The 26,703-nt window shown below is 31.4% G+C and overlaps 1 protein-coding gene across 1 annotated transcript; it reads left to right on the forward strand.

Annotated features, from left to right (window-relative positions):
- The first annotated feature begins 958 nt into the window (after positions 1-958).
- On the forward strand, positions 959-26,703 carry LOC127733048 (protein Wnt-16-like). The gene is made up of 4 exons (XM_052242325.1): positions 959-1,206; positions 5,592-5,824; positions 17,534-17,817; positions 23,834-26,703. Exons 1-4 carry the CDS (start codon positions 1,112-1,114, stop codon positions 24,317-24,319), a joined length of 1,098 nt encoding a protein of 365 aa, XP_052098285.1. The 5' UTR covers positions 959-1,111; the 3' UTR covers positions 24,320-26,703.

The following is a 26,703-nucleotide window of genomic DNA, read 5'->3' on the forward strand; positions in this document are numbered from 1 at the left end:
GGGTGCTCTTTGTTTCAACACTTGCCCAATTGTACCGCGATTTCGCGGGCATCTTCTAGTTTCTATGATTTCAAGAACAATTTGGATAGTGATTCCAAAATTGTCTATATAGAAATCACATTGATAGAAATGTGCTGTTTATTTAACCAGTCCAGTCTGTGTGTGAACAGTTCACGTAGTTAGCACAGCATTTTTATATAAGCATGACGAAATTCTGCTAAAGCTATTATTGTAGGATAATTTTGTTTATTTTTGCGTTTTCTTTTCTTCTAAATTTCATCGTTAATCTTGGTTCATTGAAAGACATGATTGCTGAAACTGGCATTTATCCTCGAAACTTGTGGAGAGTTTAAACTGAACAACTAGTGTTTTGAAACTCACTGACTTTGAACTAATTATAAAATTTAGAAGTAAAATAAAACAAAATATTTAAAAACCAAGAAAGAAAAAACGATAAAATATGTAATGATAAATGTTTACAAATATGTACATCTATCATCAATATGTAATTTTTGACATGTGACACTTTAGTTTTATTTGTTGTCATTTCATTTCATGTTTATCCACAAGAATAGCAATAACTTTGTTTTCTCATAATTTCAAACATATTATTTCAAAATATGTGTCACAGATCATTAATTCACATTATTCCCTTTATTCAGTATTTACTTAACCCCCATTCTTGATTTTTATTTGAATATTTTGTTTATTTGTTACATTATAGTATTTGTTAACACAATCGGTATTTTTATATTGATACTAAAAACTCTTTCAAGTACTGTAAAGTTGGAGAAACAACTAATTTACAATTATTCATTCATAACTCACGAAATATATTTAAAATATATATAAATGTATGTCTTTGGTGTCACGAGGTACTGTAATCTGACCAATCAAATTCTTTTATTTACCAGGTTCATTCACTGAAATACCTAGAAGACTATCCAATGAACTTGTCAATAAAGCGATAAAAAGCAAATGAATAATATAACACTTTACAACGCGTTTGTTGTAAAGTTCATCAGTTGTCACTTAGATCCTCATCCAAATGAATTTAAATTTGACTCACCTGGATTTTTCTCCAGCGCAAAACTTTTTCAACACTTAAAAAATGGATTTTAATATTTTGTGTAGTGATAAAACTTGGATTAAACTCTTTTTTCTTCTCTGGATTTTTGCCTCATCTGTTACAAACGGGAATTGGATGTGAGTATAATTTTATAAGTTCAAAAAAAAACCTAACTAGCTATTAATCATTTTTTATGATGCGACATTTTTATTCTTATGTCAAGAGTAAAATTTTATTTGTGATAAATTTGGTTACGTAACTTTGATGCCAATTTATCAGTTTTTCTTCACTATCTTCGTCTGTATCTTATACTTTGAAATTTGGTGAACTATATCGACGAAAAGATATTTGGTAAGATTTAAATTTGTGTACTCTGTTCAGATATTTATACAAGAGACAAACAAAGTATGTATATATATTAAAATTCGTTGATGCATCTGGGTATTTTTAATTGAAGGTTATATTTCGTGTAACTTTAACAGCTTTTTAAAATTGAAGATATTTTTTTTTGCTGTATTAGACTATAAAGCTTACATCATTAAAATTAATAATGTAATTTTTAGTATACTTGAACATCTGTATGAAATGGTTTTACTTTTCAAGAAATTCACATATTTTTGCAGTTATCTACAATAAATTCAAGTACTCCTTTGTTATTCCACATCATTACGTGCAAATAAATAAAATTTATATTCCTTATATCACTTTTGTTAAAACTAATGGGGATATATGATAAATTGTGATGAATGTAAATTCTAAAAAAAAAGAAGAATATTTTCAAATATTTAACATTTGTCACGACAGGTGTGCTATTACAAAACATTATTGCCCTTACAAACATCAAAGGTGTAACCGGTACGATAATTTGTTTGTTACCTGTATGTTAGGTAAATATTAATGTCCCCTTTATTGTTTTACCTGTTCATAAAACAGCAACAAATTTGTATCAATTTCTTCAATGACAATAGAATCAAAGAAATCAATTTCCATTATCAGATCTGAAATATTAATGCGAACAGTGACATGTTTAAAACTTGTTTTACAACCCCTTCCCTCTATCTCTCTCTCGCTCTGTCTCTCTCTTTGTTTATTCAAAAGAAAAGTAAATATTTCACATATAAACACTGTGCATACTCGTTCTAAGTAAAAATAAAAACCTTTTTATGTCTGTATTCCTCTTAAGGGTAATATCTACACATTTTTATAAGTTTGAAATGGAGCAAACTTGTACTATATGTTTTACTTATAAAATAATCATGATGTATGTGGGTGATACTGTTAAGACATTTGAATTCGAATCGTCTTGTTCACTTGGATATTTGTTCTTCATAGGAATATTTTAACATATTGTTATCTTATGTTCGAAATACAAATATCTGCTTTCTAATGAAGTTAGTTTCGATCCCGTGTCGAATTGTAAAGATTCCGCTACAAAAATGTGTATATCTTCTCTTGCATTATATTACGCATGGAAGTTTATCCAGCCTTTATGAGCCACTAGAAAAGTATAATAAATGGAGAATTTATCATCAGTATTGTGAGTTTTTTGTGATTTACTGTTTTAAATCTGATTTGAGTTACACGGCAAATGAACTGTGAGTAATTAATCAGTCGATAGCTTTGATATATGTGTAATAAAAGAGGTGCGAGAACGTAATAAATAAAGAATTTTATGGAATCAGATTAGCATAAAACGTATTAAATATTCAAATTTACCAACTATTGATAATTTTGAAATCCAAAGAAGAGTTTTTGACATGATATCTTTGGAATTTGTAGAAAACACCAGTTAAGCATTCTCTTTTTTCTGTTAATATTTTTTATTTTGAAACCGAATGATTCACCAAATGATTTTTGTAGTTTTGGTTTATTAGTTCCAAAATAACGATTTCAAAGTTACAGATATTTAAAGCAAACGACGTATTACGTAAACAGGAACCGTAAATTAAACATTAATTATTTCTTTCCTAATTATTTCTTAAACATTTATGCATGAACTACTACGGAAATAGAATCATAAATATTTTCGATAAAAACAGTACTTTTGATATTGATTTAAAATCGTTATAAATACTTAAATTATAACATAAGTTATGAATCGTGTTACACCTTGATTATATAAAGACATTAGGAGGCTTCCCGATCTCTTCTAATACATTTATAATACCACATGTGTTTAAACAATCAGAAATGTTCTATCTTACACATTAGTCTTATATCAAACGTGTTCTCAGTCAGTCTGCTTATGGCAAAGAAACTTTTATGTTTCAGTTTGCTTTTTAACTTTCTTTTAAAGACTCAATACAGTCATGTAACGTACATATGTATTACATAAGTCCTATTTTCACTCCCCTGTTATATATTTAATTTGATACATGTCTAATTTGTAGTTTATTTATTTATTCATTCATTTATTTAATTTTCTTTCGAAGACTCACTACCATCATGTAACGTACATATGTATTACATAAGTATATTCACTCCCCTGTTATATATTCAATTTAATTCATGTCTAATTTGTTGTTTATTTATTTATTCATTCATTCATTTATTTAATTTTCTTTTGTTTATTTATGTCATAATTACTCGTCTGCCTGTTGGCATCTATGATGGCGCCTTTGGAGTCCATAACTCACTTATTTTCTATAGACATGATGTATAACATCTCTCTGGTTTATCACTTACAATTTTATGATACCTAACTGACACTTTAGGTACACAAATAGTAGTATTGTTATCGGTTTTTATAGTGAATATGAATATAATTTTTACGTGATATGGGCAACCTTATATATTTGTCTGTACATCCTCGTTTTTTGGTCTCTCTGGTCAACAGTTTTCTCATTATATATAATAATACTACATCTCCTTATTTTTACATATGCATGATCATATGTTGTGGCTGTTAATTTAATATAAATTATCTCAGTTTCAGCGTTACAGTTTTGATTCTTCAAAGATTACAAACATAATGATCAATAAAATTTCTAACCATAAAAAGATAGTTAACAGAAGACCGCAAAACCTCATAAAATGTTTAAAAATGTGTTATCCAATAATTGTCATTTATTTGTCTCCAAAGTTCTATATATGTTGACATATTGTGTAAAGCATCCACTCTATACGTGTTGACACATTATTATGTACAAATGATATATCTATTTAGTACCGAATTCTGACAACCCCTCATTAGTCCTTACATGTTGCTTTACCCCAGTGAAAATTATCTCCTCAAATTCTCAGTTATTACTTTAGTCAACCAAACAGTTAAAATACTTTAAATTATACGCAGATGACAAAGTATAAGATGAATCCACTTAAGATGTCTTTCTTTTGTGACTTATTGCTAAATTGTGTGATTTATTATTTAATTGTAAGAATTCCACGACTCTATTAAGTATGTATACATTTTCTGTGTGTTGGGACTACCATGGTAGTTACGGTAGATCTGCTTTATTACTGACATATTAACATAATCCTATTGTACCCTTAAAGTAGTGAAATAACGTCAAAACAGACCAGATTTTCTAAAATCTGTATTTGTAGGGGGGAAGGGTTGGTTTATTTTATGCGCCGCTAACCTCTTACAATTTAAAAGTTACGATAACTTTTTATGACACAAAATATAGATAATAAATCAATATGCAAGGGTTTATATCCAAAACTTTTCGAAAAAAATTTCGACCGGTTGTAAAGTGGGGAACAAATTTCTCAGCATTTTCTCGCCACTATACTTTAAGAACAATGGACTTTTGGAGAAAACAATACACAGGATGATGCTACCTGGAAAAAAAATCTAAGTAAACATAAAACTATTCCGGATTTTGGCGGAGTCGTTTTGCTCACTCAATCTTTTGTTTTCTGTGTTTTGTCTACGCGTCGCTTTTCGTTTTGTACGACATATTTTTTTCAATTGACATCTTCCTTTTTTATTGGCATCCTCCTTTTTTTTTTCTTAAGTCAATTCTAACTGTAGGTGAATATATTTGTTTAAATAAGAAATTAATGTCGACAAGATCTGAAAAATTCGACTATTCTTTATTCAGAAAAAGATTTGATAATAATAACAAAAGACCGCTGAATTTTGGCTTTGCTCATCTACAGTCGTAGATTTCAAAATTCGATTAGAACGATGTTTGACAGTCTTCATTTGCATATTTTTAGTATTTTTTTTATGGGAAAATATATGGTTATCATTCTTTTGGTATCAAACGGTAGAAAAAAATTTTTTTTTAATAGGCCCCTTTCCTCTAACCCTGGATCCGCATCTGTTTACTTTATTCTGATTGCTAGACTTTTGTTGGTTGAGATGTGCCATAAAGGCATTTGTGAAAAGAAAATAATTTAGGGAGGGGCAGGACAGTAATTCTGCCTTGCAATAGGTCAACCACCGACCCATCAAAGATATATTTCAAAGGTTCATATGTGGTACTCTCCAAGGATGTGTCGTCGTGGTTAATTCCCCTATTCTAACCGGCAATTAATGTCTAAAGAAATTGGTGATTATTTCTACATTTTACAGGTATCTTGGAATGTCATCAGTAGCAGTAGATACACAAACTGAAAAATGTAACACAGTTCCTGGGCTTGTTTTAGAACAATTAGATTTATGTCAAAGAAATCCTGAATCTCTCCTATGTGTAAGTGAAGGAGCAAGGCAAGCTATTCATGAATGCCAGAACCAGTTTAGATTTGAACGCTGGAACTGTACAACAAGCCAGAATTACAGTGTGTTTGGTCCCATAATGACAAAAGGTACGTATGTTATTTCGTGTTTTATCATACAAATTATATTTGTGAAATCAGAGACATATATATGTGTATATATGTCTGTGGTGAAATTGAGGTTAAATTATAAAGTATAGAGGGACAGCATAATATATTCTATGAACAACTCACTGTAGTATCTTATGAATAAGAGATAGATCGACTTAAATAGGTGAAAAGATTATTCAACTAAGAATGTTAACTAAAAAAAAAAGTAAAAGGGAATTCATGCACTCAAGCACATGTGGATAATGTTGAGCAATCATGTACCATATCTGAAAAAGTGTAAATCTTAACTAGTATCAGTCCTCGGGTTTCGGTACTCATCTGATGCGGGTTACTAAGGTTCAAATAGATCATACGATTTCTACAGATACATAGAGCTTCAATGGATTAATATCTCCAGAGATTTGGGTCCTTAAACTTCTTTCGGGGAGGCAATGCCGTGACTAAAAACTATCTATCTGTGTTTTAACTGTTTGGTTTAAATATATTTATTGTCAATTTATAGGTCCATAACAAACATATCGTCGAGTTCAAGGTATAGCCAGAATGAGTGTTTTGTATTGAAGGCACTTGACTTTTATTTTAAGTAAAGAAAGTAAGGTTTCGTCTGAAAAGGCCCCAAACGGATTCCATCTTGGTAATTTCAAGACGAATTTCTATAATAAGAACGATTTATTTGTTAGTTTTTCATGTGGGCGTTCGTTTGAGTTTTCTTATAGTTCATACTCGGTTAAATACGCATACTCCTTAAAATTTACTTTTACTGGTTATCATATATTGCCGTTTCGTAGAGGTCAGGACCTCAATTATATACACCTTTCATGTACTAAATTAAGATGAGAGGATATTGAGAATAATTCTAAAGAGTTCCGATCAAATATTGACGTCTTCTGCTTCAGATGTTTTACATCACTTTATAGATTTCAGACAGATAGATTGCTAAGTTATATAACTCAATCATTTTAATGAATCATTCAAATCTAAATTGTCAATTTTCTACAAAATATGTTACGATTCCACAGCGATCACTTAACAAATAAATAATTTGTAAATGCATATATTTAGACCTGTATAGCCAAAATATTAGACGTTTAATAAAAGTCCGACAAGCATCATATTTTACATCTGTTAAGGCCAAATAAAGGTAGGATATAATTTTTCTTCGCTGAGGCCAAACAAACTAGTCCATATTTTGCTGCACTTCTATAAAAATCTTTACATTTCATTATGTAGTGAGTAATGAAAATATTCCGTCTGACTTTGCAAAGGTCAAGGTGAAATATTCCATATTTGATGAGACGATGCAGACCGAAAAAACTATTCCAGACTTTACCGGTTTAAAGACCAATAGACAATAGTAAAACTGTTTTGAATTTTACTCTAACGGAGCAAACCTAAAATATGATAAATTGATAAATATTTCATATGTCCTTGATACTATTAAGTTTAAACAAAATACAGCGTCATCAATCGAAAATAAGTTTAATCTGTTACATCTTTGCCGTTTTTTTTTTTAATTTACAGAATCGGCAATATAAAATTTAAGAATGTAAGGATTGCAAGATGCAAAAAAAACCCACCTTTCTTGACATACTGATCTACACCATAAGAAAAACTGGAAAAAATATTATGCAGGTACATGTACATGGATGACTATATATCTAATAACCTTATAAGTAAAAGCATAAAAGTGTTGAAAAAACATAGAATTAAATGTTTTATATATAGAAAATATTAAACGATTAATCATTAGGTGATTTTTTAGTGTTGCATGGCCTTTGATCTTTATTTAAAAAAAAAATATTTATTTTGGCAAACACATTTCAGATCAGAAATCCAAAGTTCTTAAATGCTTAAAAGTTACTATATATAAAATTCTTTCGTGACTTACAAAGGCTGAGATTTTGTGTAAGAAGACAAATTTAATGGAAACCACGAAAAGATAATCTTCCTTATAGTGACTAATGCATTTAAACGTTCAACAAGACAAACAGCCAGATTTAAGCATATCTTGTTGTATACACTAGACTTTCTAAATGCGCTATATCTTACAACACTGTAATCATATCATCCTAAATATTCAAACCTTTCCTCTAGTTTTCACCTAAATCTTACTACATCGTCATACTCTTCTTTGATGTCTAGAAATCTACCATTTATCAGTAAGAAAAAACGAAAACAGCTCGACTAATTTGTTAGCCTGGTAGATTAGAAATTCATAAAATGTTGTTAAAGCGACGGGTCTGTCACGTGGGTCACCAGGGTTATGTACCTGTATTTCCACAGAGAAAGGTGACAAATAACTTTTGTACTCAAGTTAAAAATAAAAGATATAAAATTGATTTATTGAAACTCCCAATGTTTGGGTACTATGCTTAGATAAAATTAGCCGTATTACTATTGAATACATAATTTTCCATGCCATAAGAAGTTACCACATAATGAAGTCTATAGTGGATTTTCGTTGGTTCTTATGGTCAAATTTAGTCACAGACTAGCATTGTCTAGATTTTAGACAATTTTGATCGTCTGACCAATGCGATGATTAGATTTGGTTACCAATGTCAAATTATCACTATACCTAATGACATGGTCTGATTTTATTTGGAACTTAGTGTCAAAACAAATGTTATGGACGTATTTCATATAACGGTCAGATTTGGTTTAGGACTAGTAGTGTCTTTAAATTTTCAGATCCAATGAGATTGTCTCTATGTTTTTACTTTAACACATTTGATATCTATGCTTTTCAATACGTTTAGTCTAAATCTTGCCAGAAAGGTTCTGACAGAAACACATAGTGTGCACATGTAATACATGTCGAACGTTTATAAACTACTACTGTGTGGGTACCGTTGATGGTCGACAACCAGTCTCTGATGTCAGATTTTGTTATTTATTAGCAGTGTTATTTCATTGTCCAACAAAGTGTGATCGTCAGATTTTGTTATTTACTAGCAGTGTTATTTCATTGTGTGACATAGTGTGCTCGTCTGATTTGGATACTTACCAGCAGTGTTATTTAATTGTCTGACATAATGTGATCATCAGATTTGGTTATTTACTAGCAGTATTATTTCATTGTCTGACATAATGTGATCATCAGATTTGTTATTTACTAGCAGTATTATTTCATTGTCTGACATAGTATGTTCGTCTGATTTGGTTATTTACCAGCAGTGTTATTTCATTGTCTGACATAGTATGTTCGTCTGATTTGGTTATTTACCAGCAGTGTTATTTCATTGTCTGACATAGTATGTTCGTCTGATTTGGTTATTTACCAGCAGTGTTATTTCATTGTCTGACATAGTATGTTCGTCTGATTTGGTTATTTACCAGCAGTGTTATTTCATTGTCTGACATAGTGTGCTCGTCTGATTTGGATATTTACCAGCAGTGTTATTTCATTGTCTGACATAGTGTGTTCGTCTGATTTGGTTATTTACCAGCAGTGTTATCTAATATGATCGTCAGATTCAGTTAATTGATAGCTGTGTTTTTTTTTTAATGACAAATTTAGTGATATGGTGAGGTTTCGTTTACGTCAACAAGTATGGTAGTAAACGTAGGCTCTGCAACGAGTCTTCCGATGAAACAACAAAAAACATCATGCCGAGTTTGACGATAAATGATACTGCCAATCTTCAACCAAAACGGCATGCCCAGTGTGACGATATAATGATTATCCAATATTTTTTTAGTACGTTAGGTTTCAAGATGAAAGCCAACACTAGTTCTAAACCAAACCAGACAATCATGTTTGGTCGGGAAATTTAAAAAAGACATCAAATCTGATCATATTTCTGTGTATTTCGATAGTATTACGCTATCAGCCTCAAACGTTATCATATGTAGCGTCACATTCGGTTGGACGATAATACAATTGCAAATTTAGTCTCCAATCAAATCTCTGAGTGGTACTTAAGGTTATTTGGAAGCAGGTTTCGGTGAAGTATACTCTCAACTTCCTTTTTCTTATGAGATAGTCAAATTTTGATATAGCACCATTTGGCAATTGGTTGGGGATTAGATGATGAATCTGATCATCAGAACCAATGTTCAAATAATTAGTACTGCTGCCACACCTATTCTTTTTGTTAAATGAATAATCAGGACCGGAAACTAATAGAAGGAAATCCTATTTTATCAAGTAAGATATTATAGAGCTTGATGTTGTCAAATTCTTGTATAGATTGGCAGTCCCTAAAAACGATACCTTTGTAATACACAGTTTCTGTAATGTCAAATATCTATTTAGAACCTTTCGTCTACATATCCAGGTGTTCGAAGGTTCAAAGTTAATGTTGTTAGTTTTAGTTTGTATGTTAAAATCGTCTTCCCTTATTAAAAACACAACTTTTAACTTTGAAACATTTTCTCTTGTTTCCGGTGACGTATATTATTCTTCATATAGGTACTTTGAAAATGTACTGTGATCAGCGCCTAGTTTCCAATCTACAAATCTGATATGCATTGTGCTAAAAGTTATATCTTACTTGCAATAAAATGTAAATTCGGGATTTTTTATCTCTTAATGTCACACAGAACGTATTGACTACAATCATCTGCTTGAGTTTTATTTACAGGTAAAATTAGTCATGAATTACCATTCATTCATTAGAATTCTAAACATGCAGAACTGCAATTCTAGCTGTAAACCATTGTCATTTTATGCAAATAATAGAATCATAACAACACGTGTAATTAACAGGGGTTACGTCTTGCACTGCCACATCGCCCCGTGTGTGTGTGATCTTCTGAAATCCACCAATCCTTTATCCATATTATTTCTAAAGCATTACTCAATATATCATCATTAATTTTATGTAGGGGTTGCTCCATGATTGGGTGAACCAACGTCAAATATTTTCCATATAAGACTTTTTTAACAGATACTAACAGAAACTGATGTACGATAGTTTGCCATGTTTGCTTTAATACCTACGCGACTAACTATGAATAAAAACTTATAGAAGTGACTTATAGAAATCTTAACATATGATTATTTTTTATAAGAATAAGAAGATGTGGTATGATTGACAGTGAGACAACTCTTATGTGCGATGTTCTCGTATGATTAATAGAGTATATAAACAGCTATTTTCATAATACGTTCATAGTCAGTAAGTCATAAGAGCTTTCTTACATGTATAATGACAAAACATTCTTTGAAGTGTAAGCATGCTATTACGCCTTCATCATTTTCGTTTGACTCCAATTTTAACGTCTTGTGAAGAAAAAGACATAACTTCAGCGATTAGATATGAATTGTTTCAGAAGTATCAGCATATATGAGACCGGGTTAATTAACTTTGACCTCCGCTGTAATTATCATTTGTTGATTAGAGAAAAACACTTATCCTTCGTTTTTTGTTTCTGAAATGTCTGTTGAACTCATCATGCAGCATAAAAGCATGCTATTAAAACAAGCCATGCGGTTAGAACCATTCTGCAGTAGGCTATAATCTGCAAATTAAAAGTCATATTATTGTGCACATATTGTATTTGTACCGAAAAGTTCTTCTGATGAAAGATCAAAGACGACGTAAAATTGAAGATTAAATGTATGATAACCAATCATATTGGGTCTTAAATCATATTTATTAAACATAAATGCTTTCGTTATTTAATAATCTATGTTCGTTTACCGAAATTTATGAGAAAATCGGAAAACCACATTTTTATTATTATTGCACTCAGCAGGGCATAATTTGTCTTTTAGTTTTCTAATTTAAACTTAAAGCTGTTCAAGTTGTATGGAATAAATTCATATATACCTTTCGGTGACGTGTTATCTGCTAAAAGGGCATTTTCCTTGTTTATACACTATTTTGGTTATTTGGACATTACATTCAGTCTTCTGTGAACTGAGAGTTAAAACAAGAGTGGATAAATGACATTTTGTATTTTTAGTTCATCTCGGAATAAAACTTTGCTTTTATATGAACTTATCTTAATTCTACCAAAAACTGGCTGTATGATATTAAACAGTTGCTGACTTGGGACAGGTACATAATTTTTTGGCAAGGTTAAAGTAGTTGTGTGAGTTCTCAATATTGCACTTGTATTATTATGATCACAGGTTAAACAAATCACATCGTTAAAACGTAGACCAAAAACACTTGTATATATAAAAGTACAAACTGTATTACTAGTATTACGAAATCAAACTTAAGGTACTTTATCTGCTGGTAAATGATGAGTCTGCATCAAAAATCGGTTGTTGTAATTTATAATAGATTTCATACAATACCCATAGTAGATTTGTGGACAAAAATCAATCGTTATTTAAGGGATAGAAAAGATGATATAATATTATCTTTATTTCAAAATGTTAACTAGGGATTCAATACCCACCTCCTTTCCTCAACCTTTTTTTTCCAAAAAAGGAGAAGAAATAAGATTTCAAGATTTATAAAAAAAACCAGTGTACTGGTTATTAGATTGATTAATTGTTTGCTCTACGTCAAGTGGCCAACATTCCATGAATATTCAGGACGAAAAACGTTTCTGTATTATTAAATACATTTACTATGAAATAATACTTTTGTTTTGCTTATTTTCTTTTCTGTGTAATGATTCAAGTGTGGACGTACTGTTGTTTGTCATTTCATCTTTGCCTTTTGACGATGGTCCAGTCCACCGTTCTTTCATTTAGACCTCCCACCCCATCGGTATCGTCTTGTCTTTTTGACCAATGTCAATGAAAATATAATTTTAGAAATACTTAACTATATAGAAAAAAATTATCACACATTTATATTCAAGCTTTATGAAAATGACAATAAGATTACGGATCAGTAGGTCATCAATTCATTTATCCGATAAGCCGATAATGTTATTTTTTTTAATGTTCGGCCATTGAACACCCTACAACTTGCACAATTTCAAAGCAATGAGTAAAATGTATACGCTAATAATAAAAAAAGAATATATCGTAGGCAGAAAAAAGTATTGAAGCAATTGAATGAAATATCAAACTAAAATATTCTACTATTTATAAAAAAAAAAATCAGATTGTGGTTTTTTCAGAAGCATATCAAGTGAAGTTGATATACGAGTCCTGTAATCTTTTAAAACGCGAACATACGTAATTCCAAATTAAACTTTTTTTCGTTGGGTATAATACCTATGATTTAGACTTTGAATAATACACATTCTGGCTATCAAGATAAGATAATTTTCTGTAATAAAAGTTTATTTATTGATCAGTGTTGTAAGAGGTAACCTATGTATCCAGTCAATAAGATATGCTCGTCAATTACACTTGACTATTGTTACTATTAGACTGATCATAGGGACTTATCTACCATACTAGTCTGATGAAGTACCTATACAACTACATAGTCAATATTTACTCACCAGATACCAACAAGTAATAGTGATAACATACAGGAACTTAGAGATATATTGTACGACAAAACTAGGCAGGGCCTAGCAGTCGGACATAAACAAAACATTTTCTCATCAAACAGCTTAGGGTATGATGCGTGGGATGTGAACTAAAAAAAGTTCAAAAGATCGTTTATGTATCTTTTCGGAATAAAAATAGCTTAAGCGCACATGAAAAAAATATATTCTTTCTTTAACATTTTATTGTATCAATCTGCTATTTATTTCTACTAGTAAATCTATTCGCGTTGTTACAAGTATATTTTTAAATGATAACTCTTGCAATCAAAATTGCTCATGCTGATTAACTACAAAACAAAAAATAATGGCCTTGTCAATAAAACTAGATGACGACATGTTAGACAATTCACGTTCTTGCCAATAAAACTAATCGACAGAATGCCAGACAATTCATTTTATTGCTAATGAAACAATATGACCGCCAGTAAGAGAACTTTACAGACTGCAAGACCATTCACGGTATTGCCAATCAAAATAGTTGATAACATACAAGACAAGTCAAAGTCTTGCTGAATAAACTAGATTACATCATGTAAGACAATTCACCGTCTTGTCAATTAAACTGCTGAGTTGACATCTTGAAAGACAATATAATATCTTGAAAATAAAACAATACTGGTTGACAGCGTGTGAGACAATTTCCTTCCTTGCCAACAAAACTAATTAACAGTCTCACGGCTTTGTCTATAAAAATAGATGACAGCCTGCAAGATAATACTCGGCCTTGCGATTTTAAAACTAGTTGACAGCCTGCAAGACAATTCACGGCCTTGCAATAAAACCAGTTGACATCCTGGAAAACAATGCAAGGCCTTGCTAACAAAACTAGTTGACAGCCTGCAAGACAATTCACGGCCTTGCAATAATACCAGTTGACAGCCTGCAAGACAAGTCATGGCCTTGCCAATAAAACTAGTTTACAGCATTCATGAACATTTAGAAAAGTATCCAGAAGCTGTACGTGTGAACATTATATAAAAAAAACCTAACACGACGATGATATGTACAAAACACAACAATCAATATAACAACGTGTGGTTTCTAAACGGAACCGCATTCCCTACAACAACTTGTTGTGTTGGAATAAAAGAAATTTCTACAACAGTGTGTTGGCATGAACATTATTTTCTTCAATGCGGTATTAGTATGAAATATCATTTCGTAAACCATGCAATATTTTCAACAACCTAATGTCGGTATGAAAGAACATTTTCTATAACGGCATTTTGTATGAAAGTGTATTTCTACAAAACAATGCTGGTATGAAAGAACATTTCAGTTTGTTAACAAATCAAAAAACGAATGACAAAGCAGCCGAGAAAAAAATATCAGTAAGATGCGAAAAACATTTTCTTAAAATAAGAGCATTGGGCGACTGAAAAGAATCCCCGTTCTGGCAGTTGGTTCTGTGTGATGGCTTTATATGTGTCGATGAAACGATGTAGAAAGCCTGCTTACTTTCCTAATAGTCTTATTTGATGTTATTTTTGGAAGGTTGGCCATATAGACGTCCTGCTAAAAAGGAACATGATGATTTTGTTTGATCCTGTTGTATCCCAGGGGTTTATAACTATCTGGCAATAAGATATACGCAATTAATTCAGTGCATAACCATTAGCATCCAAATATAATTGAATTTTCAAATGATAAAATCATCCAGTGAAAGTGTTTTATCATTATGTATTCAACAATAAAGTCAATTTTAAGGTAAAATGAATGAAGAGGAAGCCTGGACTTAAAAAGTAAATGACAATCGCTGTGAGAACGGATCTAGCTTTAAATAGACTTTGAAGTTTATACTGGTATATTTGTACATTACTGTATTTGTATATATAAGATCAAAAGAACTGACAGGTATTAAATTTATTCAAAATCACTCCCCGTCTGTGTACATAATTGTAGCAAATAATGTTGACCTGTCGCTCTTCAAATATACTTAATTCAATAAGGACCACAAAGTATGCTCCTTCTCAACATTCCTCATAGGGAAAATGTAAATTTTAAAACACCAAATATTATGCATTGAGTGCGAGTTTAAATTATTTTCATATTAATAGGAATTTTATCAAAAAAAAATAAAAGCGATTAACATTTCATATTAAACTAAAAATGGTTCATTCAATCATGAGAAAACGTTTAACTCAGATAAGAATGTAGTTTTCAAACGTTTAACTCAGAAAAGAATGTAGTTTTCAAACGTTTAATTCAGATAAGAATGTAGTTTTCAAACGTTTAACTCAGAAAAGAATGTAGTTTTCAAACGTTTAACTCAGATAAGAATGTAGTTTTCAAACGTTTAACTCAGATAAGAATGTAGTTTTCAAGCGTTTAACTCAGATAAGAATGAAGTTTTCAAAAGTTCAACTTAGATAATAATGTTGTTTTCAAACGTTTAACTCAGATAAGAATGCAGTTTTCAAACTTTCTCTCGCATGAAAGCTTTATAGAAATTAACTCAAACTCACTGAGTACAACATGCCGTCTTTTTGTTCAAATGAATGCATCAAAAAAGCACAATTTACAGTGGACACTACAACATGGAAGTCCCATGTACAAAGGACACTTAGCTTTAAACAGCAACAAATCACATGTACACAGGACACTTAGCTTTAAACAGCAACCAATCACATGTTCACAGAACACTTAGCTTTAAACAGCAAACCAATAACATGTTCTCAGGACACTAAGCTATAAACAGCAACCAATCACATGTTCACAGGACACTTAGCTTTAAACAGCAAACCAATAACATGTTCTCAGGACACTTAGCTTTAAACAGCAACCAATCACATGTTCACAGGACACTTAGCTTTAAACAGCAAACCAACAACATGTTCCCAGGATACTTAGCTTTAAACAGCAACCAATCACATGTTCACAGGACACTTAGCTTTAAACAGCAACCAATCACATGTTCACCGGACACTTAGCTTTAAACAGCAACCAATCTCATGTTCACAGGATACTTAGCTTTAAACAGCAACCAATTGAAGTCACATGTACACTGGACAATTTACTTTAAAAAGAAACCAATTACATGCGAGAATGAACATGAATGAGCACCTCGTAATGGTTTTGTTTACACAGTGCGAAGCAATATTTCTGAATCGGAAGTATTCACTATAGGGGCCAGTTCTCGATTAATAATATCAGTGTACTTATATGAAAAAAACTTGTATGAAAACTCGACTTTGATTATATATATGTAATTTGTTACGGAAAAGGTGTAATACTATTTTTTTAATTCATAAATTGTTTGCCCAACAAGATAACCATATGATTCAGCACGCGACATAACGACGATAGAATAATAGGAAAGATTTAGTAGTATAAGAAAGGTTCGTCTCCATGTAGATTGGTATTTCAAGTGGTCAACTTGTATATTAACCTTGAAGAATAAAGTCTTTTAGTGCAAGAGAAAAGAAACCATACGACTTTTACAAAAAGAAAAGCCATAAAAATGACAAAAACGAATAAAGTGGTATACTTTGACGAACTGGGCGATAAATGTGTGGATTAATTCAATCATTTTGGCTGTCATATTTGGATTATAACGTCTTTATTGGTTTTTTAATCCTGTTATATTCCAAAAAGGCAGTCTATATTTGTTACGGGAAGATTTCAATTCACCTTTCATTTATTACTTTCGTTCAGGAGTAAAATCAACATTGAAAGAAACAACGATCTTATGGGTATTTATTAAAAATTGAATACCTAACTAGAAAACTATCCGAAATATGTTTGGGAAAGCGTTATATTAACGAATAAAATAATCAATTATTGCAGTGATATTGCGTCGAAATTGCAGGTCAATAAGGATGATACAAAAATAATAAACGTTGAACCCACCGCATCGAATTCCTGTACACGTTCAATCAATGTTCACCATTTACAGTTACAAAAAATAATGAAAACGTTGAACCCGTCGCACGGAATTCCTGTACACCTTCATTCAATGTTCCCCATTTACAGTTACAAAATTAATGAAAACGTTCCAACCCACCGCATGAAATTCATGTACACGTTCAATCAATGTTCCCCATTTACGCTCTGTATGAATTCACGAGACAAACATATACCTGTTCCCAAACAATCACCAAAGGTCAGTCAAGTTGACCATTCCCATATTGTCCACGGTCGTTTTCACATGTTAATTAAATACCCTTCAGTATGTATGCTGAGACAAAATTTAAGAACGGCCAAACCTTTTGAAGTATTAAAACCAAAGATGTCCTAAAGAAAACATTTTAATATATTTGTTTTGTTTGTTTGTAGGAACCAGAGAGACTGCTTTCATCTATTCCATATTAAGTGCTGGTGTGACTGATTCTGTAACCAGAGCTTGTAGTGCCGGTAACCTTACAGACTGTGTATGTGATCCTACCAATGATGGCAAGAATTCTGTAGAAGGATGGGTGTGGGGCGGATGCAGTGACAATGTACAGTATGGACTAGAATTTAGCCGCAAGTTTGTTGATGCACCGGAAGTGCTTAAACATCAAGATACGCAAAGTATAAGAAATAAAATGAATATTCATAACAACGAAGTAGGCCGACGGGTAAGAAAGTGTTTTTTCATTATATTTTGTCTTTTATAAGTACTAGTTGCTGTTATTAAGTATATTGTCGAAAACCCTTCTATAGAACTTCAGGTTAGGAAAATTTCAGAAAAATGCAGGTATGTCACTCCTACCAGTGGTATTGTCTTTAGTACAGAAAAGAAAAATATGTTTTAATCTCCCAAAAAATGGAAATCAAAGTTTCTGGTTTCGACAATTGTGAGTTTAAATTTTTCATATCGGACCAAGAGAAACACTAAACTTCAACGTGTGCTATCACAGTCACTTGACACCGTTGGGGTATCTCTATCATACCACCAACATTCAACATTCAATTTGTAGATCTTTATCACAATTGTTTACTGTTAAAATGATTTTGTTCGATTTAACAATAGATTTTGGATAAATACCCGTAAACAGGGTGTTAAGTGTTACGGGTATCGCTCAATCACAGTAATGAGGCTTAAATAAGTCTGTTTTACCGCCCCTTAGAAATATGCACGGCTGATCAAAGAGGAGGTTCCACAATGAAGGAATTTTAACAATTGTTATAATTCATCAATTCTCCCGCGTCTCAAATTTTTAAGTGTTATGTTATGGAGAATTTATCAGTGAAAATGATTTAATTTCTTACCACTACGAAATGACTAGTTTCACCAATGAACATTACAACTGTACTTTAATTCATAGCAGGTTTTATATAACCCTTAATCTTAACACGAGGACTACAGCAGCTTTTACACATTACCAGAAGTATATGCTAAAACTGAAACAATTCCACTTAAAATTGTAAAAACCAATACGCATAACATATGTCGTAATGATACTAGTCATTGATATCTTGTTAGAAATTCCCTTCGTCTGAAATTACAGAAATAAAATATGAACCTGTTGTTAAAAGTTAATAGCGTCCATAAGTTTTGTATAGTCATAAGAGAGAAATGTCTGACTGGTACAAACGATAGGGATTTGACAACTATAGAACCCCTTTCCCTGTATGTTATTTTGGTGATTAAGCACCGCCACAAAAGACGAAGTACTGGAATACTGTTAAATACAAAAAAAAATAAGGGGATGTGGTATGATTACCAATGAGACAACTGTCATTCAATGACCTAAGTATAGACCTAATTACAGAAGACCAACTTTTTTTTCACTTTAGAAGTTTTGAAGCGACATCTTAGACCTTGATATCCAATCGGAATGAGCCTTGCAAATAGATAGGGCCATTTTCCCTAAAATTGTTTACCACTAGCGCCATTTCCAAATATATATATATATATATATATATATATATATATATATATATATAGATTGCCTAACAATGTAATTTTAACACACTATTTAGTATGTAAATATAAGAATGTTTAAAATATTTACAAAATGATGAAAATAAACGCAATATTTCGCTAGACTAACTAGCTTTATCAAGCGTGCATCTATCCAGGTGAAATCGGATGTAGATGATAAGAAACTTTTGCAGCTCAATGTATATGTTGCACTTGAATTTAGCTGCCTTGAAAATAATACATAATTTGGATGAAGTTCAAGATTTTTACAAAATTGGTAGTTGAAGTTAGCAACGTCCATTGGCCAATATTACAGGATAAAAAGGACGATGCTGTGTACTAAATTATTCTTTATCTTTCCTGTATCTTTTCTCATCTTTTTCGTTAAGACCATCAGGTTCTAAAGTGTGGAGTTGGTGGATCCAAAAATTTTCTCTTCTCCTTCTCGCCGTGGTGTCCCACTCGGTGTTGACTTCTATGATTTGGAAGGTAACATTATCAAAAGAATGTTTCGTTGAACGAAGATGTCTTGTGAGAGGACAGTTTTTGTTGGTTTTGTACCATGAACGATGGTTATTGAGCCGAATATTAAATTTGTCCATTGTTTCTCCCACATACTGAATGCCACATGTGTCACATGTTAATATATAAATTGAGTTCTCCGTTTTACAGTTGGAATTTGAGTAGATGGTATAATTTTGTTTAGTAACGGAGCTCCGTTATACCATCTACTCAAATTCCAACTGTAAAACGGAGAACTCAATTTATATATTAACATGTGACACATGTGGCATTCAGTATGTGGGAGAAACAATGGACAAATTTAATATTCGGCTCAATAACCATCGTTCATGGTACAAAACCAACAAAAACTGTCCTCTCACAAGACATCTTCGTTCAACGAAACATTCTTTTGATAATGTTACCTTCCAAATCATAGAAGTCAACACCGAGTGGGACACCACGGCGAGAAGGAGAAGAGAAAATTTTTGGATCCACCAACTCCACACTTTAGAACCTGATGGTCTTAACGAAAAAGATGAGAAAAGATACAGGAAAGATAAAGAATAATTTAGTACACAGCATCGTCCTTTTTATCCTGTAATATTGGCCAATGGACGTTGCTAACTTCAACTACCAATTTTGTAAAAATCTTGAACTTCATCCAAATTATGTATTATTTTCAAGGCAGCTAAATTCAAGTGCAACATATACATTGAGCTGCAAAAGTTTCTTATCATCTACATCCGATTTCACCTGGATAGATGCACGCTTGATAAAGCTAGTTAGTCTAGCGAAATATTGCGTTTATTTTCATCATTTTGTAAATATTTTAAACATTCTTATATTTACATACTAAATAGTGTGTTAAAATTACATTGTTAGGCAATCTATAATTTTATTTGTGTAATTGAATTAATCTCTGTACTGATTAATCCACACTCCCATAGATTTGTATGTCATGTGCTGCTATTTATAGGCACTTATATATATATATATATATATATATATATATATATATATAGGCTGTGATTTGTTTTTATTTCAATTTAATGTTATCATAGCTTTACGTGTGTTCTTCGAGATCTTAAAACATTATGTTTTTTACGTTAACAGAATTATAAATGATTAAAGTTGGATCAAAACTGCGATTCTGAAAGAATTTGATGAATTTTGATAATAAAATAAATCATAACCAACATGAAAGTTCTATCAGAAGTAAAATTCAATTTTAAACTATTCTTTCTGAAGTAAAGCTTTGTCTTACCATTCAGGTTGGAAGGAAAGCTATGTATTGTCATTCAGTTTCAAAATACATGTAATTCTTTTTGGTTACAAAGGTGTGTCAAAGAAATGTTTAACAAAAGATATAAGTTTGTAATATTGTAAAGAAAATTGTTTTTAACGGTAACGTTTAGTCCTGATATATCAAATCAAATCATTCAGACTCCTTCATATTCAAATTCCACTCGGTTTCACCAGCTTTCTAATTTACACCTTCTGAGTGAAATATATAATAGGGAAATTGGCCGTCTTTTTATCATGAAGAAAAAGGGTCAATTCTCTATGGAACAAAAATAGGGAATAGAGGCTTACTTGTAGGTAAAATATTAGTAATTTGTTTGTTTGCTTTTATATGTGTCAAACCCGCATGTTAACTCAGGGTAAAGTACATTTACTTGGTAAATGGAAAAAGATACTAAGAGAAAAAATAATGCACAGAGAAGTAATTTTACATCTGTTCTGTTAAGAATTCATAATTTTTTTTTTACAAATTTATGTATGTTTTGAATATGTCAATTTACTATGTAATGTTATCGCATATAGATCAGAAGACTATTTATCGAAGTTTGAATTTTGTTAAAAATTTACTTAAATTTGTAATGACAACTTTTGAATAAAATTTAATAACAAAACACGACTTTCCGACATTAGATTGTCAGCATTTATACGATCTTTACAAAAATGTTGACAGATATTAATGTTTTAAATTCAAAAATATGTTTTCTTTTCATAATGCAATGTGAACAATGTCATGTAAATTTTCATCACATCCCCATTAAGTTTCCAACCCATTAAATACCAATATAAGTGGTTATATTTAATAAAGTTAGGACTGAATCTGTATATGGAGATTTTACTGGGTCGGTAAATCTGATCGTAGTTTAAGTCTCCTACTGTTAATCTGTAGAAATATTACATTATTTAGCTTTTAAAGACAGAAAGGCGTTCGTGCAGAGCTGTATTGACAGCTACCCAAGTAAACATAATTATACACTGATATTAATAATGTAAAGCGCCCTTTCAAGTTAAAATAGACAGATATCCACATCCTGATGAATAATTCTACGTTTTATTGCTCTGCTTATAATAGACTATAATTTAATTAAACATCAGAAATTGAGGGGTAGATGTTTTATCACTTATTTTAAGTTCGTTTTACATTTTTTTTCTAAAGAATTTCATTTCTGAGTACATTTTTATCCATTAAAGGTTGACAAACCTGTAGAGAGAAAAAAACGGTCTACTAGAAGATTAAACCAACTGTTTTCCAAGTTAAAATATTATAATTTGAACTTGTCAATAGGAAGCACGTTGTATAGTGCACTGAACCCTTTTTCTTGCGTTCTGCTCCCTCAAGTAAATTTTATTATTAAGAGGTATTTGCTCACGGTTCTGTTGAGGCGCTTTCTGGTCTTAGTTCTCTCCAATGTTTTTGTTTTCGCTTTCTAAACGCAGTGGTAGCACTTTATCGAGTTCTGTCATGTCAAATTTGGCTTATGATTCAGTTTGTATGAACAAAATATATGTTTGAAGAGGTAAATCAAAGATGTCATGCAAAATATGATTTATGATATGGTAGTCAGATTTTTTATTTGAACAATGTAATTTATGAGAATGTTTTAAATTTTTTTTTAAAAGGTGCATACACATTCAAGTTAAGCGCTCGTAGATATATCCCTGTCCAAAATGATTGACAAGGAGGCCCCAAAAACAAGATCCTCACATATATCCCATTTCCAAATGAAAATGACATGGGGAGTTCTATTTATCCCTGTTGACAAAAGGGATTCCAATATATCCCCTTTCAAATCCAAGTAAGATACATATATTAAAAACATGCCACGTTTGGGTGGATTTTAGTTTTTAATGGATCGCCTACTACATCTCAGAATGAATTTTGTCTTATCTTCTTTAATATAAATTGTATTTATCTTTAGCAAACAATTCTTTTTTTTTCAAAAATCACTTTTCCAATCTTGCGTACATGGAAATCAACACAAAAATCACATTTTAAAATCATTGATGTGAATAAGACTACTTCATTCCTTTCAATCTGACGATCTCATCTCTGTAGGAACTCGCTTCATGTGAGGAAATTTATTTCAAAATTTAGTTTAAGTATACTATTATGATGTGTAAAATAAATACATCAAGCATAAGGTTGTCTTAGTTAGCACTAGGACGTCCGAATCTCTCTTTTCGTATTTATCCGCACCAGTAACCAATTCGTTTACATTGATGATATTAATGCAATGAGGTTGAATAGTTTTTGAGCTATTTAAATGCAGGAATGTGATTGAAAGACGGAATTATATTCTATGGAAATTGTGTATAGGGTAAGAGGATTAAAAACGGTCCAATATTTATCCTGAACCGAATTTAAAATCGAAATAAAAAATGTGGTTATTTTCCAAAGAATCGGTTTAAAGTTTTAAAATTCTCTGTTTTTCTTGTAAATAAGTTAAAGTAACACAGCCAGCGGCATTTCTCTCCGATATACACGATGGTGTAAAAAATAAATGCACAACACACACATTCTAATGACAGAATTTAAAGGAATTCCCTTTTAAAGGGTAAAACTCCTCGAAAAGACCCGTGCAAGTGATTTAGTGAAGGCGCAGTTTTTTTTTTGTTATGTATCACTTACAAAAGTCTCAAGTTCACAGTATCCAAGCTTAAGTTCACAGTATCCAAGCTAGAGACAAGTCTCAAGTTCACAGTATCCAAGCTAGAGACAAGTCTCAAGTTTACAGTATCCAAGCTAAAGACAAGTCTCAAGTTCACTGTATCCAAGCTATAGACAAGACTCAAGTTCACAGTATCCAAGCTAGAGAAATGATTCTGATAGAATTTTTTTTTAAATATGAATTTCATTCAAATGAGTTTCTAGTATCTATTTACGTTATCTATTGGTGCTTTATTGAAATGTTTTTTTTTTTCAGACTGTGAGAGATATGATGAGGCTTCGATGTCGTTGCCATGGTGTTTCTGGGTCATGTGAAATTCAAACATGTTGGAAGAGCTTACCAAAATTTAGCACTGTTGGAGCGAAACTGAAAGAAAAATACGAAATTTCAGTGAGAATAGCTGGTAGATCGAAAAGAAAGCTTAGACCAAAAACACCAAAACGTCATAGACAAGCCCGAATCGGACGTAAGAAAAGATTATCAAAAGACGATATGGTATTTGTCCATAAATCTCCAAACTTTTGTACGCCAAATCCTATAAAAGGTATTTTAGGTACTGAGGGTCGCCTTTGTAATAGAACAGGTTCAGGACCCGAAAGTTGTGATTTGTTATGTTGTGGTCGGGGATATAATACTCAGGTTGTGAGACTAACAGATAGATGTCAATGTAGATTTATTTGGTGTTGTTATGTTGACTGTAAAACTTGTGAGACCTTGTTTGATAGACATACCTGTAAATAAAATATAGGACTGGCAGTTCGAATGAAAGTCTGGCGATTGTTCATTATGCAGTTATTGTATTGTATATATAGTCCGTTATTTACGTTGCCAGCCGAATCATGGTACTGTTTTAAGTAACCGGAATATCAGCTTAGGATAATAGACTGCTCAGTAGAATGAATATACGTGAATGTGTAAGACAAAGTGAAAATCGATACATTTCACGTGCGAATGTCGATGGATAGTAAATCTAACTGTTTGAACAGTGATACCTCATAACATTTGCTTTGTCAAATATGTAATAAACTTGCATGCAAATATGTACTTTGCAACGTCGAATAACGTCTCGACCTAAACCTGAATGATGCAATCTGTTTATGCTTTACAAGTTGGATGTTATCATCTGGAGTAATACAAACACAACAGTTTTGCTCATTTCACTTCGATTTCCCAACTTTGTAGTACGTTGAAATAGTAGATTTTGGAGAACCGTGGTACTTGGCTGGATTGGTCACCGTTTTTTTAATTCTTGGTTAATATTTCCCGGCACCTTTATCAAATGTTCTTACGATGAATGTTAAATCATTTTTTTTAAAAGAATAATACATTTTGCTCCCACTACCTTACAATTCAGACTTCTTTGATAGAAAAAAAGTTTGTCATTTATTCACTTTTAAGCTTCAGTAAAAGTGTCGGGGAGGGGGTTAATACACGGATGCTGTCTCTGTTTTGTGAAAACGGATCTTATTTTCAAAGAAGCAAGCTTAAGTATCTACCTCGGTATTTTTTTTTTATACATACCCGGTTTTATAATCAGCAATGCTATAAGAGAGGCGGGAAATTTAACCAAAGAAGAAAAAGGGAGAGGTCAAACCAGTCAGCAAGTACTTTTAAGATGGAGAAGCGGTGAAATAAAAAGGATTTTTTTTCACAATCAACGTACATGATTAGAATGTAAGAACCACTTTTGCACATAGAAAAAACATTAAACTAATCACGCAACTGTGCAAGACATGGTAATTTATTCCTTTTACATTTGTTACTGTCTTAATTTGAGAGTTATCCCCCCCCCCTTTTCAGTATAGACTAATCAGATTTATTTATTTCTTTTAAGATCTGATGTAAATTCAGGATTCTAGATATCTTTGAAGAGACGATAATATATCACATAAAAAGATATAGTATTAAACTATAATAGTAAATTGATGATTTTTTTTTCAAATTGTTGTACTTAAATTAGAATACCTTTCGTAAAATATGAGTTTAAGAGAAAAGATTTTAAGGTTGCCACAGTTCTTCATAGACAGTTTTTTTTCTATAGTTTTGATGATTAAATATGTTGTAACATATATTACACCATCCCTGCAGAATAGAGCTACTCGAAACAATTGTTATTTATTGTTGCAGTAAACAAAGAATTTTTGGCAAACTTTACAAGTTTCAAGGGCGTCATTATTTATACGGGGTTAAACAAAAACTATATCCCAAGTGTTAACTTACATAACTAATAAAAATAACATCTTTAGTTATGATCAAATTGAAAAAAAGGATTTTATTGTGTTGTTTAGAATCCTCGTGATCATAACAGTGCATATTTTCAATCGGGATTTGAGAAAGTATAAAATTGACAGAATTATAACTCTCCTTGAATGTCGCAATACTATTACAATTATATCAACACCATGTGCTTGACATTTATGGGAAAATCATCTTTAAATTCTGATCATTATTTAGAAGTTTTGCCTTGTATACATGTATGTTTATGTTGTTTTGTTTTTTCACTGTCATTTTACATAGTGCATTCCTTCATTATCATTGTATTTTATACATGTTTAGTTTTTGTTAAGTTATTTTGTAAAAAAAAATAATAGTAAAGTTTTATCTATGAAAGAAGTTTTTTTATTTGTAAAGTGTAATAAAACAGTGAAATTCTATATACTGTTTAATAATGTAAGAGGATTTGTCCAAAACCTTTGTCACTATATCAAAGCACGACAAGACGTGTGAGACATTGTAACGAAACATTTTGGTTTACGAGTTCCATTTTATGTATTATTCGAATACGATTCGATAAATGAAAGAGAAAAAAAACATAGCGGAAACAGGCGATCGAAATTTTGTTTAAAAACTTGTGTGTAAGTATTTGTTAGTTTGTTGTTTGTATATATATTTAGAGTTCTTACAGGTTAGATATTGCTGATGTCTGTTATTGTTTGAATTATTCTTGAGTTCATAGGCGACAGGGCGGTATTGGTCTCTTAATTTTTTAGTCAAACATATTGATAATCAGCATAAAATTAAATATACTAGATATTTACTAAAAATCAACTTCACTCATACAGAGGGACCGATGCTGCAACTCTTTTTCTCGTCAAAACCATTTTGATGACGACAAAAAATGTCTT

The sequence above is a fragment of the Mytilus californianus genome, unplaced genomic scaffold (genome assembly GCF_021869535.1).
Source record: "Mytilus californianus isolate M0D057914Y unplaced genomic scaffold, xbMytCali1.0.p SCAF_1, whole genome shotgun sequence".
Classification (NCBI taxonomy): domain Eukaryota; kingdom Metazoa; phylum Mollusca; class Bivalvia; order Mytilida; family Mytilidae; genus Mytilus; species Mytilus californianus.

Coding starts and splice junctions, on each gene's coding strand:
- LOC127733048 (XM_052242325.1), top strand. CDS start 1,112: ATGGATTTTAATATTTTGTGTAGTGATAAAACTTGGATTAAACTCTTT. Junction 1,207..5,591: donor GTTACAAACGGGAATTGGAT/GTGAGTATAATT, acceptor TACATTTTACAG/GTATCTTGGAATGTCATCAG. Junction 17,818..23,833: donor ACAACGAAGTAGGCCGACGG/GTAAGAAAGTGT, acceptor TTTTTTTTTCAG/ACTGTGAGAGATATGATGAG.